At 40.9% G+C, this 26,427-nt stretch overlaps 1 protein-coding gene across 1 annotated transcript in view; it reads left to right on the top strand.

The window, feature by feature from the left end:
- The first annotated feature begins 5,774 nt into the window (after positions 1 to 5,774).
- Positions 5,775 to 26,427, top strand: part of LOC139460991 (NAD(P)H-hydrate epimerase-like) — a 276,986-nt gene continuing 256,333 nt past the window's right edge. Inside the window, exons 1-2 of the mRNA XM_071242456.1 lie at positions 5,775 to 5,829; positions 9,752 to 9,894. Of these exons, the coding sequence (XP_071098557.1) occupies positions 9,785 to 9,894 (110 nt within the window). The 5' untranslated portion in view covers positions 5,775 to 5,829; positions 9,752 to 9,784. The remainder of the gene's footprint in view (positions 5,830 to 9,751; positions 9,895 to 26,427) is intronic.

Raw genomic sequence — 26,427 nt, 5'->3', positions numbered from 1 at the left:
GAAAACTTTGTCCGCGCGATTTCTCTTAAACTATTCAGTGGATTCATCTCAAACTTAGTACATATAATCTGTGTCATATGGAGGGGTGCAGTCAAAAGAAAAAAAATGTTTTGATTAATATTCCTATTTTTATGATTTTTTCAAACCCTAACCCAATCCAATTTTTACATTAGCAGGGTTTATGTATTAAAGTTTAACAATCAGGGTTATTTGTAGGCTCGATCTGATTTGTATTAATTTATATTAGTACTGTGAAAATAGCTTGCATGACTAAAGCAGAGTTGACACTGAAAAGGTTGAAGTTGGAGATATTAGTAAGCTCTGCTTACTTTTTTACCTTTTCAGTTATTTCACTGAAACATGGTGTGAAGCCCATTTCTGGTGTCCCCCGCCGTGATATTGCTGGAATATTGCTAAAAGCGGCGTAAAACCATACTCACTCACTCACTGAAACATGGTATTTCCAGGTGAGCTACAAGACCACGCGTGGCACTATTTCTAGGCATATAATTTGAAACTACTGACACACTTGGAGGGTCGGGGGTATTAGTGAGCCACGCTCACTTTTGCTCTTGTTTGTTTGTTGTTTAACGCCGCACTCACTATTCCAGCTATATGACTGCGGTCTGTAAATAATCGAGTCTGGAACAGACAATCCAGTGATTGACATCTTGAACATCGATCCACGCAATTGGGATCGATGTCTTGCATCAACCAAGTCAGCGAGCCTGACCACCCGATCCTGTTAGTCGCCTTTTACGACAAGCATAGTCGCCTTTTACGACAAGCATAATCGCCTTTTACGACAAGCATGGGTTGCTGAAGACCTATGGAGACCTATGAATGGAGGATCCTCACCTTTTAATAGATATTTGTATGTATATCTCGACCTATTCTACCCCGGATTTGTGTGACGGTAGTGCCATGCCTTCTGTTTGTCAGTTTACTGCCCTTTTGTGGTTTTTCGAACAATGAACCACACGAGTCATTCGCGGAGGCCTTGCCGTAGCGCTCTGTATTGTAATAGTTCTGTAAAATGTCTGGAGGCATATCATGGGAAATTAAATTGAAAATGCATGCATTTGAAATAATGTCTACAATTGTCTGTGACAATTAAGTTTGTGTACAAGGGTTTTACACATTATCATTATGTTGTAAGTGTTTAGTTTTAGTTTTAACAAAAAAAACTAAATTCATAAAATGTTTTTGAATCGTGTTTTACAATTTTGAAAGGGACCTGTATAGTCTACGGTGCATATTCCACGGGGCTCCAACGGTGTAAATGAACTCAGTAGGGGAGGTAACCGCATATGATGGCAAAACGAATAGTGTAACATATAAAAGTGGAACTAGTGAACGGATATTGCATTCGTATTATTTTTGTTCTAAATGTGCCTGTGTTAATATAACAGTCTGAAAAACTTCATTTTATATTTGTACTAGTTTTCTAAAACGTGTAAGGAACTTATGGGGAATTGAAATATGGCCTTATGGGTAATCGAATAGAAAGTCCACGCCACGTCACATTTGGTCTCGTAGCTCTTAAGATTCTTAGTTGTTCAGTTTTAGTTTTGTTCAAACCCTGAAATGCATGACACTTGCCAGACGGTTTACCGATTTAATAAGAAGGGAGACATTGACATTGGCTACCAACCCCTTTTTGGTACACGGTTGAGGTGAGGTGAGGTGAGGTGAGGTGAAATGGGGTCCAAGATTATTGCACTTATATAGCGACGTGCATGCGTGCACGTGTGTGTGTGTGTGTGTGTGTGACTGCTTGTACTAGACCGGACTGATGCCGATTTATAGTGCTAGCTCACTGGGATACCATGCCGCAGTTTAACATGGATACCCCACTCAGACACAGTATACTGACTCCGAGCCGACCAGTCCTTGTTTTAGCCCCTTAATGCCGAGCGCCAGACAGGGTAACAACAAGTACCATCTTTCAACGTCTTTTCGTATGACGCGGCCGGGGATCGAACCCCGGACCTTCCGCTCTCCGAGAGGACGCTCTATCATTAGACCACGGAGGTGGTCTTGGTACGCGGGATTCGGGGGGTATATTTAGAGGTTATTCGGGACTCAGCAGTGTGGTACGGGAGGCGCGAAAAAATCGTATTTGGTAAATTCAACATTCTAAGAAAATAATGGCGAACGTAACACATTCCTTTATATATTTTATATTTTATGTATGTTTTCAGTAATGTAACTTCAAATCGCACTCTTTTATTGCCTAGTGTTCCATAGGTTTTCGTCTGTTTCCGGCATACGCAACGAAATTCCTGACTTATTCGTGACCAACTCGTGTCTTTCCGGGACAAGTCGTGCCCTTCGCGAAGGTTTCCGTGTCGGGATATGATATGAACTGATTCAAACAAGAAGGATAACTCTTACTCTACCTGCTTACACTAAAATGAAGGCGTTATAGAAGCGCTCGCTTTTCCTCTTGTCAAAATATTGATCCTCTCTGATATAAATAAGGGGTCACGGGTGGCCCAGTCGTCTAAGGCGCCGCGATTCGCTGTGCAGAGTTGCGTCCCTTGGTCACGCCAGAAACCTATGATTGTGGGTTCGAATCCCGGTTCGCCCCGATTATGTTACTTTTTTTTCAGCACCGTACCCGTGCTCGTGGGTTTCACCGAAGTGGTAAACGTCTGAGACTTGCATCACTTCGGGCTTTCCTCCCACATTAAGCTGATATAACTGGAATATTGTTAAAAGCGGCGTAAAACTCAACTCACTCACTCACTCACTCACTCACTCACTGATATAAATATACATTCTATCCATATGAGGGAAAAACATTTGGCAAGCAATAACACGTTCATTCTTAGCTGTCATGACTTAAAATGTTCTTTCGTCGACAACGTTAACAAATAGCTAGTATACACATTTTATATGTGCACATTTATAAAATTTTATGAAGGAACGTCATATCCACTATGTCTAGAGTGAGTGAGTATGGTTTTACGCAGCTTTTAGCAATATTCTAGCAATATCACGGCGGGGGACACCAGAAATGGGCTTCACACATTGTACCCATGTCGGGAATCGAACCCGGGTCTTCGGTGTGATGAGCGAACGCTTTAACCACTAGGCTACTTGACCGCCCCACTATGTCTAGAGATGTGTATAAGTTGTTCTAAATACATACAAACAACATAATAAAACCAGTTTAATGCGTGCCGTAAATGGCGACTATGCTTGTCGTAACAGGCGACTAATGGTATCGGGTGGTCAGGGTCGCTGACTTGGTTTGTGCATGTCATCAATCCCAATTGCGTTGATCGATGTTCATGATATCAATCACTGAATTGTCTGGTCCAGACTCGATTATTTACAGACCGCCGTCATATAGCGGGAATATTGCTGAGTGCGGCGTTAAACAACAAATCAACCAACCAACTCAAGTAAGACATGTAGCTGAATTCAAAATATAGGTTGCATATAATACAACAGCTTTGCTATAGATGGTATTTAACTGAAGAAATTGTGTAGGAATAACTCCCTTATAGATTTAATAAGCCAGGATATTTACGTCACGAATTTTAGATTGTTTGAAAGCCCTAATATTTATTACCTTAATTTCCCATAAACAATTTTTGTAAGTATTCATACTATTTATACGACAACGTCCTTTTGATGGAGGGATTTCTTTAACAAATTTCAAGTAATTCGTTTGAATATCTTTTAAATATGGGAAAATTATTTTATTGTAAATATGATTTTAGTAACAAAGAGTTTGCCGCCATGTTAAAATATCGCAACAAACGTTTTCTTGTCTTTTAGTAGTAGCACTATCCTAAAAATTGGTGGTGCTTTTTTAATACTCATGGGTATACATATATATATATATATATATACATGACAACACCATTAAACAATATATAAAATATAACATCCGGCTTCATACCCTCTGAGACACACGTTAGACCATACAAAATACATAAATAGAAGAGTGGTATTAATGTCGTCATTATACCATGATGAAAATGTGTTTTGTTTGTTTGTTTGTTTGTTTTTTGTGTAACGCCGCACTCAGCAACATTCCATATATATGACGGTGGTCTGTAATAATCAAATCTGGACCACACAATCAAGTGATTAACATCATGAGCATCGATCTACACAACTGGGATACGATAACATGAATCAACCAATTCAGCAAGCCTGACCACCCGATCCCGTTAGTCGCCTCTTACGACAAGCATGGGTTGCTGAAGACCTAGTTTGTGTAACAGTATCACAATCATACTAAGGCTACAAATACTTTTAGGTTTATTATACATGTTTTTAACTATTCCGGATAGGGGCTTTACAAATTTAGCAATGCGAGGGAGAGGATTCTACTAATTACCGTACCACCTCAGGGTCCCGTTTCACAAAGCGATCTTAGCGGTACGACGATTTTATGGAAAAAATAAATTGTCCCAGAAAATGAATGCTTGAACAGAACAAAATATGCTTCAGACAGTTGTAAAAAAATTGGCTGCCACCAACATGACATTGTTCCAAGATGTTTAACAAAATAAATATTCTGGCTCGCACACACAGACACACAGACACTCACATACACAGACAGACACACACAGAGAAAAACACACACACACACACACACACACACACACACACCGGATATCAAATGGCCGGCCCCTTGCAAGCAATAATTGTAATTAATAAAAAAAATTATCCAAATTGCAATGATAACAAGCTACATTTGGAATCCTGAAGCGTATCTTTCAGATGCCCAGAAGAATCAGCTTAGTGATAGAAGAAGCTTGTCCTTACCTTGCGACATCAGAATATGTCTGTGCATGTAAATGCTACGAGATTAAACTGCGGCATGGTATCTCAGTGGGCTAGCACTATTAATCGGCTTCAGACCAGACTAGTACAAGCAGCACACAAACACGCGTGCAACCACACACACACACACACACACACACACACACACACACACACACGTGGCGACGCTAAACCCCATTTTACCTTACCAGTCTTAAGAGGCGACTATTTTTGTCGTAAGAGGCAACTGACAGGATCGGGTGGTTATCGTATTGCTCACGATGTCAATCACTGGTCCACTCGATTATGAACAGCGCATCGTCATATAGCTTATATATTTTTGGTGCGGCGTTAAACAACAACAACAACAACAACAACAACAACAACAACAACAACACATCAGCACGAACTATTCAGACGTAGGCCGGGGTTAGCACCATACCATCGACAAAGAACCCATGAAGATGTGACGAGAAAGCAGAAATTTATCCAAAAGGCAGATTTTAGGATTTTTCAGGAAAAGGTTTTCAAATGCTAAAACGTGAGGAAATGTCGGTCCAAGATGCAGACAGCGAGAGTAGAAACATACGGTAAAAAGCAACTATAAGCATGTGTGATATCCATCTTTCATGGTAAGGGGGGACCGATATATGTATTATAGGGGAGGGTGGGCCGGTGAGACTGTATCATACAGAAACGGGTCTTTTGAGTGGTATTTTTTCATGGTGCTAGACATGATTTTACGTGTCTCGAAATTTCATACAAGTTTTTCAAACTGTCCAAGTTTACCAAAAAGGGACCTCATCCTGACTCATTTCAATTTTAGTTAATTATTCCGCCAAGGTGCTTATCTATTCTGAGGGATTTTCACAAATTCCAAACTAGCTAAGTGAGTTATTTTTCATTTAGCTGTTTACCCAACCTCCGGCGAAAACAGCCCTCGCAAGTCTACGTTACAAGGGAATTCCCGCTAGGTGTCGCTGCTTATCGAGATTTACGTGCTGACAACATTGGAAGTTCGGAACATCTACTGCAACCGAGGTGATTAGCAAATTTGTGAATGAAATTGTCAGGAAATATTAAAGTACATGTTTTCAATCACACATTATCATATCTACGGAAAGCTTGGTTTAAGCTGTCACTCTGAATATAGTGAAATAGCTGCAGATGAACTTGACCGTCAGCCAGGTGATACAGTTTTCGTGCACTGTTGATAGAAGTTTACCCTCAAAACGGAAAGTGTGCATGCAACCTTGATGGGTGTGGTCGGAGCAAGTGCTTCATGAAATTGCAAGCCCGTTTTATATAAACCGTGAGATCAGGGTCGGTGACTAAATTTTGTGGTTGATGGCGTGTCATTGTGTCCCGATGCTGTTCATAAAATCAATCACTGAATTATCTGGTCCAAGCTCGTCGTAAAAGGCGACTAACGGGATCGGGTGGTCAGGCTCGCTGACTTGGTTGATGCATGTCATCGTATCCCAATTGCGTGGATCGATGCTTATGATGTCGATCACTCCATTGTCTGGTCCACACTCGATTATTGACAGACCGCCGTCATATATCTGGAATATTGCTGAGTATGGCGTTAAACAACAAATAAGCAAATATACAGGTCACCGTCATTACGCAATTATTCCAGCAGTATAAGATAAGATAACTCTTCATTATCCTTAGCGAAATTTAAGCTTTCAGCTTATTGATAAACCTGTATACAAATAAATCAGAACATCACAAACATAATTCACAGTAAATGGGCACTGATGTCTGACAATTCACTGTGTCGGGTTGTTGACTTTGTTATTGTTTTTCCCTGTGGATACACGGATGAAATCTCGACTAGATCATAACCTGTGCTGCGCTAATTAGACCTGGATTTGTCACTTTTGTTGATAGTATAGGGGAGTGTTGTTACATTGATCAACAAGAGGAATTATAGCTAGCGGGCATTGTTAGACAGCCGGGGAGAAGCCAGTGATTAGTGTTCCTTTAAATGTGGCACTAGCAAATAAATACTCAACAGTTATTTAGCACAAAACTTTTATAAAATATAAATATATCTACACATCTCAAACTTGGGGTGACCTTTGGTCTGGAAATCACTATTGCGATAACTATTGATATTGAAAGAAACTATTGCGAACTGAACTTGGAACTGAAGTTTCCTTTGAATGTGATAACCATTACAACAAATAAAAAGTAAAGTTTGAGATATGACTGATTTGTTTTTTCTTTACCCTAAAAACTTAAGAAAAAGAAACTTCATGTGTAAATTACTACCACTCATGATCAAAAGAAAAACAAATTTGTAAAGCATTGCATGTATTTTATTGATATGGTAAATACAATCGAAACTATCGATATTCCTTACTGAAATGGATACTATTGATTGGAAACTGATTTAACAATCATTTGATTCACTTTAAGTGCTTCCTAATAGCAATATATCGATATTTCGATTTATCGTGACACCCCCATGTCAAACATCGGAAAGGGAAGTCTTCTTCAGTCCCGGCAAATTTCTCTACAACTGGCCACAGAAAGTCCGGTTCCACCTACACACAGTTATCACAGGATACAGCATGTTTTTTTTCTGACATTCTTCTTGCATTTAACACATCGAAAGGCCATTGTGAATAATTGTGATCTGACAGCACCATGTTAGGCCTCTTAAAACAGTTTCAGCTTAAAGTGAGTAAAGGAAGTTAAAACTACAAAGCGTATAGTGTTGTTACTAAACCTGGTATTAGCTGCAATGAATAACTTCAGTGTCGTGTTTTTTCTCAACATCGGCTACTGCAGTAGGTGGCCTTAAAGGGAGAAATTGATAGTCTGATTTTGAAACGTGAGTTCTCGATTAATATCATGGGAAAAGATGGGGTATGTAGAATCTACCTGTGGTAGGATTTTGGTTTGTTGTTTAACGCCGCACTCAGCAATATTCCAGCTATATGACGGCGGTCTGTAAATAATCAAGTCTGGACCAGACAATCCAGTGATTAAAATCATGAGCATTGATCCACACAATTGGGATCGATGACATGCATCAACCAAGTCAGCGAGCCTGACCACCCGATCCCGCTAGTCGCCTTTTACGACAAGCATAGTCACCTTTTACAGCTAGCATGGGTTGCTGAAGACCTATTTTACCCCGTAATCTTCATGGGTCAGGTGGTAGGACCCTGTATACAGTTGCGGTATCCATCTGACACAAGGAGGCCCCCATATGTCCGGATATAATTCAACAACACACACTTAACATATATTTCCACCTCTGGGGATTTTTGGTACGAATATAGGTCCCCACAAACCTATGTCACAAGAGGTGTTTAAATGGATCTGGTGGCCAGGCTTGCTCACAGGGTTGATGCTTGACATTGTTTCCAAATTGCGTAGATCGATGATCATGATGTCAATCGTTGGATTGTCTGGTCCAGGTTTTATTATTTACAGACCATCGTCATATAGCTGGAATATTGCTGAGTACTTTGTTGGGGATTTATCTAAGATTGCAAACTAAGTGAAATTGGGAGGATCGCTATTCAACATTTGTTCAAAGTTGGGATATTTTTTAGTTCTCTTTTTCTAAATTTCAGAGGTATTTTAACATTGAATTTTAACATCGCATTCGATGCAATTATGTTAAACCCAGCATTAAAGCCTCTTCTTCTATATTGGTCCTGTTATCATTGATACACAAGTCCCCCCACACACAAAGACATGACATTATTTTTAACCATAACAGCATGAACTGGAAAATATTTAATTCCAATTTATAGTTGTTTCTGACATTTGCTGCAGACTTGGGCTATATATTGGCCTCTGAGCAGGTCAAGATAAATCCATGAAACTAACAACAAACAAACAAACAAACAAACATGTTTCCGCAATGGTTTGTTTATGTATATCAACAGAGGGATGTGTTGCTGTCGATCAAACTCATTCCAGTCGCTGATATTATGAGGGCTGCAGAATTATTTTGAAGCCATTGAGTATTTCTACTCACATGTTATCATTCACGTTGATAGTTTTTATTTTGGTGGCCCAATTTAGTTGCGTCCCTTGGACATGCCAGAAACCTATGATTGTGGGTTCAAATCCCGGTTCGCCCCGATTATGTTTCTAGGTTTGTCAGCACCATACCCGTGCTCGTGGGTTTCACCGAAGTGGTAAATGTCTGAGACCTGCATCACTTCGGGCTTTCCTTCCCACACGCCGTGATATAACTGGAATACTGTTAATTTTATTTTGGTATTCAATATTTTGATATATCTTGGGTCCAGTCAACTGGGTATTTTTGAACCAAAGAACCAAGATATTTTTTAAATACATTAATTGGTAAATATGCCGTTTCATTTCACTTCTAATTTTCATCTATTCATGAGCTGCCCCAAGTGAGCATCATGTCTCATAAACTCACAACAGTGATGCATGACTTGATTAACGAAATATCTACACACAAACCATCTATCATTCATGTCAATGTTCCACCACATAAGCATGCTAAGCGTAACTACCATTTCACAAGTCACGAAGATTCCGGGGTAGAATAGGTCTTCAGCAACCCATGCCTGCCGAAAAGGCAACTATGCTTGTCGTAAAAGGCGACTAACGGGATCGGGTGGTCAGCCTCACTGACTTGGTTGATGCATGTCATCATATCCCAATTGCGTATATCGATGCTCATGATGTCAATCACTGAATTGTCTGTTCCAGATTCCATTTTTTACAGACCGGCGTCATATAGCTGGAACAGTCTTAAACAAAAAGAAGTGAACTGTTAGAATCATGCAGTGTCACTGCTTGTGTTTTTCTTTGTATAAGATTATCATGGCACGCTTAGTGTAAATATCAATTGATTGTGTCCCAACATATTTACAGTGTCATATTTAGTGTTTGCATTCAATCGTTTAATCCACGCGGCTGATTAGTTTCATGTTTCCATGGTAAGCAATTATTTCAGATTCAGCACACATATCCTGAAGGGAAATAACAGATGAGAACTACAGCTGTTTTGCTGTCGACGCTGAAGTCAGTGAGCCGTGGAATCCTATTCAACAGAAGCATCTCAACCATGACTGAAATTGGCGACCTCAAGTTTTTAAAGTAAGTGATATTACATATATCCTTGCTGTCACCTCATTCTTGAATATCCGGGTTAGAATGGTCTTCAGTGACCCATGCTTGTTGTTAGAGACGACTAATGGGTGAGGTGAAATGGGGTTTAACATCGCGTCTAAGATTATTGCACTTATTTAGCGACGTGCATGCATGTGTGTGTGTCCAGACTGATGCCGATTTACAGTGCTAGCACACTGAGATACCATGCCGCAGTTTAACATGAATACCCCACTTAGACACAGTATACTGACTCCGAGCCAACCAGTCCTTGTTTTAGCCCTTTAATGCCGAGCGCCAGACAGGGTAACAACAAGTACCATCTTTTAACGTCTCCTATGGCAAGCATTGGTTGCTGAAGACCTTTTCTAACCCGGATCTTCACTGGTCACTCTGTGTTGAACTTAGGATTCATTCAATCATTTATTTATATGTTAATGTGTATAGTAGGGCTGGGACGAGTCCGAATTTACTACCCGGGTACCCACCCCCCTATTACATGACCCTACCCGGTACCCGCTGTAGCTCTCAAGAGGTAGGTACAAACTGTTCGATTGGGAAAAGTTTGTGGCTCTGGTAAAATGTGTTTAGATACATGTATGAAATGATATGGTGTATACAAGTTGACTGAAGTTATATTTTTATTCAAACATATAAAAGTCAGAAGGAATTGGTGAAGTAGTCAGGAAGAACTGCGAACATTAGTGACTTGTAGTTCAAACATAGAGTTTTAGATACTTTTTGTCATTAAACAATATATCACGTGACTAACCACGGGTCCGGGTAGAACTGTGGGTACCCGGTTCCTACTCAGTAACCAAGTACCCGACCCATGAAGATCCGGGGTATAATAGGTCTTCAGCAACCCATGCTTGCCGTAAAAGGTGACTATGCTTGTCGTAGGAGGCGACTAACGGGATCGGGTGGTCAGGCTCGCTGACTTGGTTGATGCATGTCATCGATCCCAATTGCGTGGTTCGCTGCTCATGATGTCAATCACTGGATTCTGTGGTCCAGACTTGATTATTTACAGACCGCCGTCATATAGCTGGAATATTGCTGACTGCGGCGTTTAACAACAAACAAACAAACAAACAGACAAACAAACCCAAGTTCCCGAGTTACCTGTCCCAGCCCTACTGTATATTATACCTTCCTTGACACAGCATCACAATAGATGGAACACCTTTACTTTAGTGTTTTATTTCAGCTCCACTTAACATACATCTAAAGTACAACATTTTTCAGCGTCTACATTTGCCAGGAGTAATTAAGCTGTAAGTAATGATATGGAGGGTGCGAGGTGCACTCCATTGCTACAAAGGAGTTTTATTTTATTTGGTGCTGAGCTGTTATCTTCGAGGGATGGAGGCACCTGTAAAATCACTGTTAACCTGTGTCAGTTTGTCTGCTGAATGAGTCTCGCAGAAAGACAATGTTATCCCAAATATAACATTTCTTACATTTGACCACTCTCTGTATGGCATTGTGTGTTCATAGTTTTCAGCCATGGGAGCCGTGCCAATTTACACTTGTCAGAGGGGTACTTAAAGTATGTGATCTAGATTTCCAGTTACATATTTGTGGAAACCCTAGGTGCTGAGTGGGTTAGATCGCTGACTTTGTGTGCTGGTGATTAGGTGCCTCACTCTGGCAGTGTGGGTTTGAATTCTGAATGGGACTCAACCCAAAAAAGTTTGAGAATCTGTACTTTACTAAGAAAGTGTTATCCCAAATATAACATTTGTTACATTTGACCACTCCTTAAATGGCATTGTGTGTTCATGAATCATATTGTGTAAGATGTACCCATGCTTCACATACTGATCGAGATAAGACCATGCCTCACATACTGATTGAGATAAGACCATGCTTCACATATTGATTGAGATAAGACCATGCCTCACATATTGATTGAGATAAGACCATGCTTCACATATTGATTGAGATAAGACCATGCTTCACATATTGATAGAGATAAGACCATGCCTCACATATTGATTGAGATAAGACCATGCCTCACATGTTGATTGAGATAAGACCATGCTTCACATATTGATTGAGATAAGACCATGCCTCACATATTGATTGAGATAAGACCATGCTTCACATATTGATTGAGATAAGACCATGCCTCACATATTGATTGAGATAAGACTATGCCTCACATATTGATTGAGATAAGACCATGCCTCACATATTGATTGAGATAAGACCATGTCTCACATATTGATTGAGATAAGACCATGCCTCACATATTGATTGAGATAAGACCATGCCTCACATATTGATTGAGATAAGACTATGCCTCACATATTGATTGAGATAAGACCATGCCTCCCATATTGATTGAGATAAGACCATGTCTCACATATTGATTGAGATAAGACCATGCCTCACATATTGATTGAGATAAAACCATGCCTCACATATTGATTGAGATAAGACCATGCCTCACATATTGATTGAGATGAGCCTATGCCTCACATATTAATTGAGATAAGACCATGCCTCATACTGATTGAGATAAGACCATGGTTCACATATTGATTGAGATAAGACCATGCCTCACATATTGATAGAGATAAGACCATGCCTCACATATTGATAGAGATAAGACCATGCCTCACATATTGATTGAGATAAGACCATGCCTCACATATTGATAGAGATAAGACCATGCTTCACATATTGATTGAGATAAGACCATGCTTCACATATTGATTGAGATGAGCCTATGCCTCACATATTGATTGAGATAAGACCATGCCTCACATATTGATTGAGATAAGACCATGTCTCACATATTGATTGAGATAAGACCATGCCTCACATATTGATTGAGATAAGACCATGCCTCACATATTGATTGAGATAAGACTATGCCTCACATATTGATTGAGATAAGACCATGCCTCCCATATTGATTGAGATAAGACCATGTCTCACATATTGATTGAGATAAGACCATGCCTCACATATTGATTGAGATAAAACCATGCCTCACATATTGATTGAGATAAGACCATGCCTCACATATTGATTGAGATGAGCCTATGCCTCACATATTAATTGAGATAAGACCATGCCTCATACTGATTGAGATAAGACCATGGTTCACATATTGATTGAGATAAGACCATGCCTCACATATTGATAGAGATAAGACCATGCCTCACATATTGATAGAGATAAGACCATGCCTCACATATTGATTGAGATAAGACCATGCCTCACATATTGATAGAGATAAGACCATGCTTCACATATTGATTGAGATAAGACCATGCTTCACATATTGATTGAGATGAGCCTATGCCTCACATATTGATTGAGATAAGACCATGCCTCACATATTGATTGAGACAAGACTATGCCTCACATATTGATTGAGATAAGACCATGCCTCACATATTGATTGAGATAAGACTATGCCTCACATATTGATTGAGAAAAGACCATGCCTCACATATTGATTGAGATAAGACCATGCCTCACATATTGATTGAGATAAGACCATGCCAACATATTGATTGAGATAAGACCATGCCTCACATACTGATTGAGATAAGACCATGCCTCACATACTGATTGAGATAAGACCATGCTTCACATATTGATTGAGATAAGACCATACCTCACATATTGATTGAGATAAGACCATGCCTCACATATTGATTGAGATAAGACCATACCTCACATATTGATTGAGATAAGACCATGCTTCACATATTGATTGAGATAAGACCATACCTCACATATTGATTGAGATAAGACCATGCTTCACATATTGATAGAGATAAGACCATGCCTCACATATTGATTGAGATAAGACCATACCTCACATATTGATTGAGATAAGACCATGCCTCACATATTGATTGAGATAAAACCATGCCTCACATATTGATTGAGATAAGACCATGCTTCACATATTGATTGAGATAAGACCATACCTCACATATAAGTGAATCCACAAGGGACAAAGCTTATCGATGATAACTTGCTGGTGAAACAAATGCTGTGTCACTGTCTCTGTAGGATTCTGTAATTGAGGAGCAGTTGGACGATCCCCTGGGCAGCTTGTAGACAGGATTGTGTTACACGACATAAATGTAATCAGTTTCGATTGTCGCTGGACAGAAGTGGTCATCCATTGTCTGTTGGTGGACAGTTGTATGTCAGTCTTGGTCACTCATGTCTGTCAATGGACAGTGTCAATTGTCTGCATCTCCATCACACATGGCTGCTGATGTGGTGCTTGTCAAGTAATACCTGTTGAGAGGAAATATGTAGAATAGTACAAAACAATCTCATTCAAATCAGATCTTACTTCTCGCTACCGCTAAACAAAGATCTGAGGGTCACGTCAGAACGACTTTTCATCTGACCAATCAGAACGTCACTTACCAGATCATGGAAGTGACAGTCGGAATGTAATTTCTAATCATGCAACCTCGAAAACTTTAACACAGAGTATTCCGAACAAAGTTATGGGCTTTACGACTGAATCCACGAAATCCTTTTCACCATTCCAGAATGTTCTTTTATTCAGGTTGTAAATATTTAATTGAGAAGTTGTCAAAATATGTTTCGAAGCGTAGTTGCCAATTTAAGATTAGTGCTATAAAGCACGAGAGAGCCTTCTTCTGATTGGCTAATGTCGACTTCTTGTCAGTCATTCAATTTGTCGTTGAAAGTTCACGCAAGGTCGGTCTGACGTGAACTGTAAGGGATGTTCTCAGATCTTTGTTTAGCAGAACTAAGATCTGATTTTAATGAGATTGAGTACAAAAGAAATTTTCCACAGACAATATGAAACTCTAAATATCAGACTTTATCCAAGTGGAAAATACTGTATGATTCACGAAATAAACGGGTTTCAGAAATTGGAAATTTTTTACCAATCTCAACTTTGCAAACTTTCTAAAGTACAGCTGCTTATAGCCTAGCTCATGTTGAAATGAAATTCCAGCATGGATAAAAAATATTCTTGTCGGCACTTCACTTCCATGGGCACACTTTATGAGTGCGGCAGTGCACACTTGAAAACAGAAAACATTTTTATCCCTGCAAAATATTTAAAGACACAGACCAGTCACTTGATCAAAGGCTTGCATAGTACACAGTTTTTTTCTTATGTATGATATTTGAGATACAGAAACACACTCGGTCGCCGTCACATGAAGAGAAGAGATCCAGATGGTGCTGGTGGGAGGATTACACGGATTACACTACAATATGGAATTACAGATTATATATCGGATTTACATAACGGAAGGGAAAAACAGATTATATAACGGGTTACGTAACGGAAGGGAATAACGGATTACATAACGGAAGGGAATAAGGGATTGCATAACGGAAGGAAATAACGGATTACATAACGGAAGGGAATAACGGATTGCATAATGGAAGGGGATAACGGAAGGGAATAATGGATTACATAACAGAGGGATTAACGGAAGGGAATAGCTGATGGCATAACAGAAGGGAAATAACGGATTACATGAAAGAAGGGAATAAAGTATTACATCACAGAAAGAAAAAACGGATTACTTAATGGAAGGAAGTAACGGATTGGGTATAACAGATTACATAACAGAAGGGAATAATGGATTATATAACGGAAGGAATAACAAATTCATGATAAATTAGGAAATAATGGATTATATAACGGAAGGGAATAACGAGATAACACCTGCTGTTCTTGAAGACAGAGACATACCCTCATTACGTTGCATCGAGACTCACCATGTGGGCATCGCACGGATTACGCAGCTCTTATCACATCAGTGCTGACAAAGTTACAGATATAATTCTATTACTGGCCTGATCTGAAATGCATTTGCGTCACTCTCGCAGCTTAGCTTATTGTGCGTTAATGTGAGGCTGAGGGACCATCCCCTGGAGTTGTTGCTGTTGGGATGAAGATGCGAGTCTGTTATTTCACCACCACCAGTTATCCAGGGTATTGCAACTCCTTTGTGTTGTGATAAATACCTTGGACTCCATGTGAAGATTTGGGTTAGATTTGTTTGTTTGTTTCTTTGTTTGTTGTTTAACGCCGCACTCAGCAATATTGCAGCTATATGACGGCGGTCTGTACATAGATGGAGTCTGGTCCTGACAATCCTGTGATCGATAACGTCAGCCTCTGTCCAAGCAATTGCTTTGTTTGTTTGGTTTTGATTTGATACTGCTCTCAGCAATATTCCAGCTATATGACGGCGGCCTGTAAATAATCGAGTCTGGACCAGACAATGCAGTGATTGATATCATGAGCATCGATTTACGCAATTGGGATATAATGACATGAATCAACCAAGTCAGCGAACCTGACCATACGATCCCGTTAGTCGCCGCTTTCGACAAGCACAGTCTCCTTTTGTGACAAGCATGGGTTGCTGAAGACATATTCTAACCTGGATCTTCACAGGTCATTTGGGTTAGAATTAAGCTTCAGCAATACATGTTTGTCATAACAGGCAGGGCTGTTGATTGTGTTTGATTGTGTCAGACACAGTTTTGAATTTTTATTTGATTTGATATTAGGTTGCATTTACAATAATAGTTTGCACTGGTGCAAGTTTTATGTTGCTAAATCGAGCCCTGAGAGGCAACTTTTTATCAATGGGTCCAGATTTGATTATTTACTGACCACCTCCATATAGCTGAAATATCACAATTCTAAACCAGATCTTCACGGGGGGCAAACATGGGTTGCTGAAGACGAATTGTTACCCAGATCTTCTCGGGGGACAAGCGTCGGTAGCTGAAGACCAATTGTTACCCAAATCTTCACGGTGGACAAGCATGGGTTGCTGAAGACCAATTGTTACCCAAATCTTCATGGGGGACAAACATGGGTTGCTGAAGACCAATCGTTACCCAGATCTTCATGGGGGACAAGCATGGGTTGCTGAAGACCAATTGTTACCCAGATCTTGATAGGAGAAACAAGCATGTGTTGCTGAAGACCAATCGTTACCCAGATCTTCATGGGGGACAAGCATGGGTTGCTGAAGACCAATTGTTACCCAGATCTTCATGGGAGACAAGCATGGGATGCTGAAGACCATTTGTTACCCAGATCTTTATGGTGGACAAGCGTGGGTTGCTGAAGACCAATCGTTACCCAGATCTTCATGGTGGACAAACGTTGGTTGCTGAAGACAAATTGTTACCCAGATCTTCATGGGAGACAAGCATGGGTTGCTGAAGACCAAGTTGTAACTAGGATCTTGCTGCTAATTGCCCATAAGTCTTGTACAGAATTGTAATTTTCACTTTAATATAGCCAAGTAATGAGTTGTTTGATGTGCTATTTTCCTTGAGACAGTTCACAATGAAATAGCTGCTCTTAATCTGATTTATGATTTGAACAATTTGTCAATTTGCCATTTTATTAATGTAATGCTGTGTAAATTGGATTCAGCTGCTCAGCTAATTAATCCTAGTAAAGACCTTGTTAATTATGTTGTATCATAAGAGGAGAACCGAAATAATTCACACTTTTTGTCGTGGTACTGAAAATGTCAGAGATGAAAAACAAAGACATTCTGTTCTAAAACTGTAGAACTTATGACATATGATTGCAGTTTTGTTCTTTTCAGGGAACATTGTTCCTTGTGAGTGGAATTACAAGCTTTTGTTGTGGATGATTGGTCATCTTTTTATTTTGAGCTATATTAGTAAAAATCAATATAATGAAATTGTCCATCATGATGTTTTTTTTATTGTGATGGATGACTGTCTGTTCTGAATGGTGCACATCATATTGTGGAGATCAACCAAGTCAGCGAGCCTGACCACCCGACCCTGTTAGTCGCCTTTTACAACAAGCATAGTCGCCTTTTACGGCAAACGTGGGTTGCTGAAGACCTATTCTACCCCGGAATCTTCACGGGTCAGATACAGACAGACAGACAGACTCAGACACATGGACAGACATACACATTCACACACACACACAGGCAAAAACACATGGACACACACACAGACACAGATTCATAAGACACATAGACTCAGATGTAGACACAGACACATTCACAGACATGCAGACAAAAACACATAGACACACACAGAGACTAAAACACAGACACTCACAGAGACTAAAACACAGACACTCACAGAGACTAAAACACAGACACACACAGAGACTAAAACACAGACACACACAGAGACTAAAACACAGACACTCACAGAGACTAAAACACACAGATTCAGACAACAGACACACACACACACATTCACACAGACACTCACGGAGACTAAAACACAGACACTCACAGAGACTAAAACACAGACACTCACATAGACTAAAACACAGACACTCACAGAGACTAAAACACAGACACTCACAGAGACTAAAACACAGACACACACAGAGACTAAAACACAGACACTCACAGAGACTAAAACACACAGATTCAGACAACAGACACACACACACACATTCACACAGACAAAACCACATAGACACACACACACACATAGAGAGAGAGACACACACACATACAAACAGAGACAAAGTTACTCTAACACTAGTGACAGACCCACAGTCACAGATGAACACACGGACACAGACAAACAAACACACCCACACACACCATATAACATTGTAACACACAGTAAGACTGTAACATGATGATGATGATGATGATGATGATGATGACAAACTTGAGATAGAGTTTCTCTTCTCAAGCACCGCCTCCATGGTCTAATGGTAGAGCGTCCGCCCGGAGAGCGGAAGGTCCGGGGTTTGATCCCCAACCGCGTCATATCAAAAGACGTTAAAAGTTGTTACCCTGTCTGGCGCTCGGCATTAAGGGGCTAAAACAAGGACTGGTCGGCTCGGAGTCAGTATACTGTGTCTGAGTGGGGTATTCATGTTAAACTGCGGCATGGTATCTCAGTCAGCTAGCACTATAAATCGGCATCAGTCTGGACTAGTACAAGCAGCCACACACACACACACATACACGTCGCTATATAAGTGCAATAATCTTGGAATCGAAGTTAAACCCAATTTCACCTCACCTCACCTGTTCTCAAGGTCACAACAACCACACAGTTATAGGAGTTTCTCAGTGCTTCCAATTGTGTTCCTTTAAATGGGTCATGACACAAAATTGTGTTGGATGTAAAACCATTACATGAGACAGAGGAAGACCAGGACGTTATCAGGTCAGTTCCTATACAGATAAAGTGACAGTATGAGTCCAGTGCTACTACCTCAGGCTCTGGTCAGTCTGCTGGGAGGATGTAGTGTTTCAGCAGACTCCGACAGTGTGCGTGGAAGCAGTGTTGTGAAGCAGTGTGTGGAAGCAGTGTGTGGAAGCAGTGTGTGGAAGCAGTGAGTGGTGAAGCAGTGAGTGATGAATCAGTGTGTGGTGAAGCAGTGTGTGCTGAAGCAGTGTGTGCTGAAGCAGTGTGTGGTGAAGCAGTGTATGGTGAAGCAGTGTGTGGTGAAGCAGTGTGTGATGAAGCAGTGTGTTGTGAAGCAGTGTGTGATGAAGCAGTGTGTGGTGAAGCAGTGTGTGGTGAAGCAGTGTGTGGTGAAGCAGTGTGTGCTGAAGCAGTGAGTGATGAAGCAGTGTGTGGTGAAGCAGTGTGGGGTGAAGCAGTGTGTGGTGAAGCAGTGAGTGATGAAGCAGTGTGTGATGAAGCAGTGAGTGATGAAGCAGTGTGTTGTGAAGCAGTGTGGTGAAGCAGTGAGTGATGAAGCAGTGTGTGATGAAGCAGTGAGTGATGAAGCAGTGAGTGATGAAGCAGTGTGTGGTGAAGCAGTGAGTGGTGAAGCAGTGTGTGGTGAAGCAGTGAGTGATGAAGCAGTGTGTGATGAAGCAGTGAGTGATGAAGCAGTGTGTTGTGAAGCAGTGTGTGGTGAAGCAGTGTGTGATGAAGCAGTGAGTGATGAAGCAGTGTGTTGTGAAGCAGTTTGTGGTGAAGCAGTGAGTGATGAAGCAGTGTGTTGTGAAGCAGTGTGTTGTGAAGCAGTGTGTGGTGAAGCAGTGAGTGATGAAGCAGTGAGTGATGAAGCAGTGAGTGATGAAGCAGTGTGTGATGAAGCAGTGAGTGATGAAGCAGTGTGTTGTGAAGCAGTGTGTGGTGAAGCAGTGTGTAATGAAGCAGTGTGTGCTGAAGCAGTGTGTCATACAGCTCCCAGACTATCATTCACACACACTACACCAGTCTCAGCTGGCGGTAATATGATATATTTCTGGCAGTACAGCAGACATTAACATATAATACAGGCTTCATGTCCATCTGCTGTGAGTAATGTGTGGCATTCCTGTCAGTGTCTTGTTTCATGATGTAGTAGCTGTTTCACAGAGGAGGAGATTACAGGCTTGTGCAGTGAGACATCACTCTTCATTATGCAGGTGTGATGTGTCTAGTCTATGTTAATCGCATCCCTCGGACCTTCATTGAGTCTACTGTGCAAACAACTGATAGCATGCGGCAGTTTGACATGGATGCCCACCTCCATATCACAGTATACCGAGCCGACCAGTCCATGTGCCAAGCACAAGGCAGGGTAACAACAAGTACCAGCTCACCTCACCTCACCTCACCTCACCTCACCTCACCTCACCTCACCTCAGCACACCTCACCTTACCTCACTTCACCTCACCTCACCTCACCTCACCTCACCTCACCTCACCACACCTCACCTCACCTCACCACACCTCACCTCACCTCACCTCACCTCACCTCAGCACACCTCACTGCACCTCACCTCACCACACCTCACCTCACCTCACCACACCTCACCACACCACACCACACCTCACCACACCTCACCTCACCTCACCTCACCTCACCACACCTCACCTCACCTCACCTCACCTCACCTCACCTCACCTCACCTCACCTCACCTCACCACACCTCACCTCACCTCACCACACCTCACCACACCACACCTCACCACACCTCACCTCACCTCAGCTTACCTCACCTCACCTCACCTCACTTCAGCTTACCTCACCTTCGTGTGTTATATGCATCCTTAATTATGGGCAATTAAATTCAGGAAAATATATCTGTCATGTATAATACGCACAGACTTTTCTTTTGTATCATTTCAGGCTGTCAGCATAAACCACAAAATTTACGATCATTTAATTCTGTGTATTTTTTCAACAAACTTATATTCTAATGAGAGCGCCCTGTTTATAAATTTATTACGTCAAATACGGTATATTGTGTCAAACTGTTCTCTGTTGGTCTGCCCCGTGTTAGACTGCATAACATAGAGACATCATTATTTTAATTTTACAACCTTGTGGAGATTTCTAATAGGTCCCTAACTACCTTTGCTGGTGGTAGGAGGCAACTAAATGGATAGGGTGGTCAGACTCGCTGACCTGGTTGATTCGTACCCCAACAGCATGAAACCTTGCTCTAGACCCTTGAAGATCCGGGGTAGAATAGGTCTTCAACAACCCATGCTTGCCGTAAAAGGTGACTATGCTTGTCGTAAGAGGCGACAAACGGTATCATGTGGTCAGGCTCGCTGACTTGGTTGATATATGTCATCGATCCCAATTCTATGGATCGGTGCTCATGATGTCAATCACTGGATTGTCTGGTTGAGACTTGATTATTTACAGACCGCCGTCATATAGCTGGAATATTGCTGAGTGCAGCTTTAAACAAACAAACAAACACTGCAGAGTAATAGTGCATCTGTGCGTGTTTAGTCAGCTAATATAATGAGGTTGTTTATAGCTCACAGATGTGCATAATTTTGTTTCCCAGACCCAAAGACTCTATCTTGTGATGGACTCTTTGATGTAATTTCTGTTGCACCGAGTGTGAACCGAGAACTATATTATAGTGTATACAAAACCTGCGATGTATTGACGACGGTACCTCACAGTCATTGTGATCTTGTGATGGATTCTTTCTTGTCATTTCTGAAGCACAAAGTGTCAACTATATAATAGAGACAACTAATTGAATCATAATATCCGTGATAATTGTTTGTTTGTCCAAGTGGAATGAAATAATTCCTGATAATATTTTCTTTGCCTTTGTACCTTGGTTTGTGAGTTTAATTTGATTGCAGAAATAGGATTATTGAAACCGTATCTTGTGTGAATTTGTGTTTACAGATCTCCATGGCAACAACATCAATAATAAAATGGCAACCTTTGTTAAATCCCCCTTTTGAAGAAGAATTGAAAGTATTCACTAATTCTGTTTTGGGTTCCTAATAGTTCTTTGAATAATAGATGTTTTATGTATGTCAGAGGTCTCTGCTTGTATCCAATAAAAAGACTGCAGACAGAAGATGTGATTTGAAATCCTTGTGTTCGATTTTCATCAAGTTTCTACAGAGTCAGAAAGGCATTGTATCTCATCTCAGCATATTATCCAGATATATTGACTTATTGATTCTTCAGAAGGAAGTCATTGGTAATAAATGGAAGCAGCCGTTGCATTCAAGTTTGTGCAAATATATTTCCAATATGTCTGCCTCAGCAGCCATTTCAGTGATGTCATCACAATTGAGGGTTCAACATCCCTTGTATTAGAGCGCTAATGTAATGGTTAACATACCGTATTCGGCGTAATAAGCGCCCCACTCTAAAAAGCACCCACGGTGATATTTGCTAATATATTGGCTAGTGAACAATCCCATTGAGCACCCCTTTTCAATGTTGAAATTACATTGATCAATGTACACAAGACTTATTTATTCGCGTATAATACACACTCGTGTGTTATATGCACTCTTAATTATTAGGCAATTAAATTCTGGAAAAATATATATGTCTTATATGAAGATTTCAGGCTGTCAGCATAAACCACGAAATTTATCTTTCAACTCTGTTTTTTCCACCAAAATAATAATAATAATATTTGAGAGCACCCTGGGCGCATATTACGTTGAATACGGTAAGTTCTTGGTTCCTGATGGAGATTTTAAAAGCTATTGATGTAAAGCAATTAGTCTTTTCCAAATGTGAATTTTTTCTTAGCATAGAAATGAAAAATTGAGTTGTCCTTCTGTATGCAAAAAACATATTCACTAAAATTGTGATAAAAATGGTCAGCTGCCAATTTAACCAATGTATGCTGCTAAAAAAAAGTTAAGGACCTCCCAGGGGCGGTCGGGTAGCCTAGTGGTTAAAGCGTTCGCTCGTCACACCGAAGACCCGGGTTCGATTCCCGACATGGGTACAATGTATGAAGCCCATTTCTGGTGTCCCCCGCCGTGATATTGCTGGAATATTGCTAAAAGCGGCGTAAAGCCATACTCACTCACTTAAGGACCTCCCACTTCTTTCACATTGCCATAGTTAATCTGTCATTTGACAGGATTGTTTTAGGTATTATTCTCAACTCCCTGGGGAGTATACAACCCAAGCTGCCTACGGGCACTGAAGGATTTTCATATCCACCTCACATATCGGGTACCCATTCCCTGCTGTGTATACAGAGGCACATTTGAACTAAGTGAGTGTGAGTGAGTGTGAGTGAGTTTGATTTTACGCCGCCTTTAGCAATATTCCAGCAACATCATGGCGGGGGACACCAGAAATGGGCTTCACACATTGTACCCATGTCGGGAATCGAACTGGATCTTCGGCATGATGAACCAACGCTTTAACCACTAGGCTACCCGACCATCTCATTTGAACAAAGTCACTTGCTGAGGGTGATACCACAAATTTTGACACTTGTGTTTCGGGTGTATGTACGTATTGGTGTTTCTACCATCTGGTCATCTACCATCGGACGAGTGGGTTCTTTTGAGTGTGCACGGTGAATGTACTGTACACTAGGGGTAGTGACAACACTGTAAAGACCTGTAAACATTGTCGGTCCATAGGCTGAATAAAGACCTGGTCACTAGCGGGATACGATCTCAGCACCTGGGGCTTCAGAACACTTGCCCACTTGAAGATTGTTTGTTTTTAGTGCCGCACTCGTCACTTTTCCAGCTATATGATGGCGTTCTGTAAACACTGTAAATCTTGAAATTAACGCGAGCGTAAATTAAATGCGAAAAATGCGAGTGGTCTTTGCTCGCATTTTAAACATCGCATTTATATCAACAATAAGACATTTTGGATAGCAAAAATACCAACTTAGACATACCCTGATGTATTCCACACCACTGTTTATTGAGCAGTACTTGTATATAAAGTATATAAACAATGTCATTCAAAGACTAATTACGTCCTGTGAATTGTCACTGCTGGGGTCAAGACAAGAGTTCTACTCACTTACGGTATGCCATCACTGATCACACCTGCAAGTCCAGACAGACGCCACCCACGCAACACGGTGTCTTTGTTATTTGCGACTGCGTCAAAGGCCGACACGAGCCAGCACGCATGTATTGTTTTAGCAGAAGTACTCAGCGCTAATAAGCGGTGCTATTTGGTGTGTGATTGGATTAATGTAAGGTTGGATTAAGATGAGGATTCTAAACCTGACTGAGGACATCTTTAGATAAAAATCCACTGATGCTTGAGAAGATGGAGTGTTGCATTCATATTAAGTAACATTTTTGGCTAGGGTCCAGTGGTCGCATTCTTTTGGAGGCGCATTAATTTCACGATTTACAGTAATCAAATCTGGACCAGACAATCCAGTGACTGATAATGATATTGCAGTGCTGGAAAAGAATCACAAACGTAACTTGTCCTGCAGGCAAGTATATATAATTTTGTACTCGACTTGTGCTGTTAAATTTGATAAAGTTTCATGTTCTCAGTTATTACCATTTTCTGAAGTTGACCTTAATAAAGTAAAAATTCACAAATATATTCAGTGATTTTTGTGCTGACTGAACATAACATGTTCGTGTTCACAGCATTGACCATATTCCTACTCTTCCCTGGATATTTGACCCTTGATGATCCGGGGTAGAATAGGTCTTCAGCAACCCATGTTTGCCGTAAAAGACGACTATGCTTGTTGTAAGAGGCGACTAACGGGATCGGGTGGTCAGACTCACTGACTTGGTTGATGCATGTCGTCGACCCCAATTGCGTGGATCGATGCTCATGATATCAATCACTGGGTTGTCTGGTCCAGACTGGATTATTTACAGACCGCCGTCATATAGCTGGGATACGATGACATGCATCAGCCAATTCAGCGAGCCTGACCACCCGATCCCGTTAGTTTCCTCTTATGACAAGCATCGTTGTCTTTCAAGGCAAGCATGGGTTGCTGAAGACTTCTTCTACCCCGGATCTTCACGGGTTCGTGAACTGTATCAGGGCATATATATCCGAAATTATTTTTTCTGAATTTATTATCTGATGCCAGATCCACCTAACAATAGATGTGTCATAGTGTTTCCTCTGCTGGACCCTTTGTGTCTCTTTGTGACTCAAGGCCTAAACTCTTTCATTGATCTCTTCACAAAAACTCATCAGCGACAGGCCTTTTGAAATGTATTTCTGGAGAAGATCATGGTGAAAAAAATGAATGTACCTTTTTTTTTTCTCTCGTTGAGATATTGTTTGAGGTTGTGCGGTTGTGCGGCAGCAGCAGGAAGGCCTGTCTAATACAAATGTTGTATGTAGATGCAGTGATGAAAGAGGATCAAGCACATTGTCAGCCAGACTCTCAGTGCCGACTTGATCAGGGACCGTCTCAACAGTCATCGAGTCAAATAAGGGACGCTGTTTTGTTTGGTAGCAATGGAAGACAAGTCCCTGTTCTGTAAAGTGTCCTTTGTGCTACTCTTAAGTTTTAATGTAAGATAATTGTAGTGTTTCTGTTTAAATTTACGATTCATATTTATAATTTTTGTTTGTCTATTTGTTGTTTAACGCTGCTATTCGAGCTATATGACGGCAGTCTGTAAATAATTGATTCTGGACCAGACAATCCAGTGATTGACATCATGAGCATCGATCCACGCAATTGGGATACGATAACATGCTTCAGCCAAGTCAGCAAGCCTAACCACCCAATCCTGTTAGTCGCCTCTTTCGACAAGCATAGTCACCTTTTGTGGCAAGCATGTGGTTGCTGAATAAATGGGTCTTGACTCGCTGTCAAACAAGTCACAGAGCCTGACCATCTGATTCATGAGGCCACCTTAAGATTGCTGGGGACCAATTCCAACCCGGAATCCCACACTTGTGAAGGTCCAGGATAGAATAGGTCTTCAGCAATCATGCTTGCCGTAAAAGGTGACTATGCTTGTCGTAAAAGGCGACTAACGGGATCGGGTGGTCAGACTCGCTGACTTGGTTGATGCATGTCGTCGACCCAAATTGCGTGGATCGATGCTCATGATATCAATCACTGGATTGTCTGGTTCAGACTTGATTATTTCCAGACCGCCGTCATATAGCTGGAATATTGCTGAGTGCGGCATTAAACAACAAACCAACCAACCAACCCTCGACATTTTATTGCACGACACAATCACCAGTCAAGAATTTGGATCAGATAGTTGGGGATAGTACATTGTAATTCATAGTCCGTGCCATTTACAGACTGCCGTCATATAGCTGGAATATTACGGTGGAAAAGA

Source organism: Haliotis cracherodii, unplaced genomic scaffold, assembly GCF_022045235.1.
Source record: "Haliotis cracherodii isolate W230 unplaced genomic scaffold, xgHalCrac1.p SCAF_14, whole genome shotgun sequence".
Taxonomy (NCBI): domain Eukaryota; kingdom Metazoa; phylum Mollusca; class Gastropoda; order Lepetellida; family Haliotidae; genus Haliotis; species Haliotis cracherodii.
This window is presented reverse-complemented; position numbering and strand designations above follow the sequence as displayed.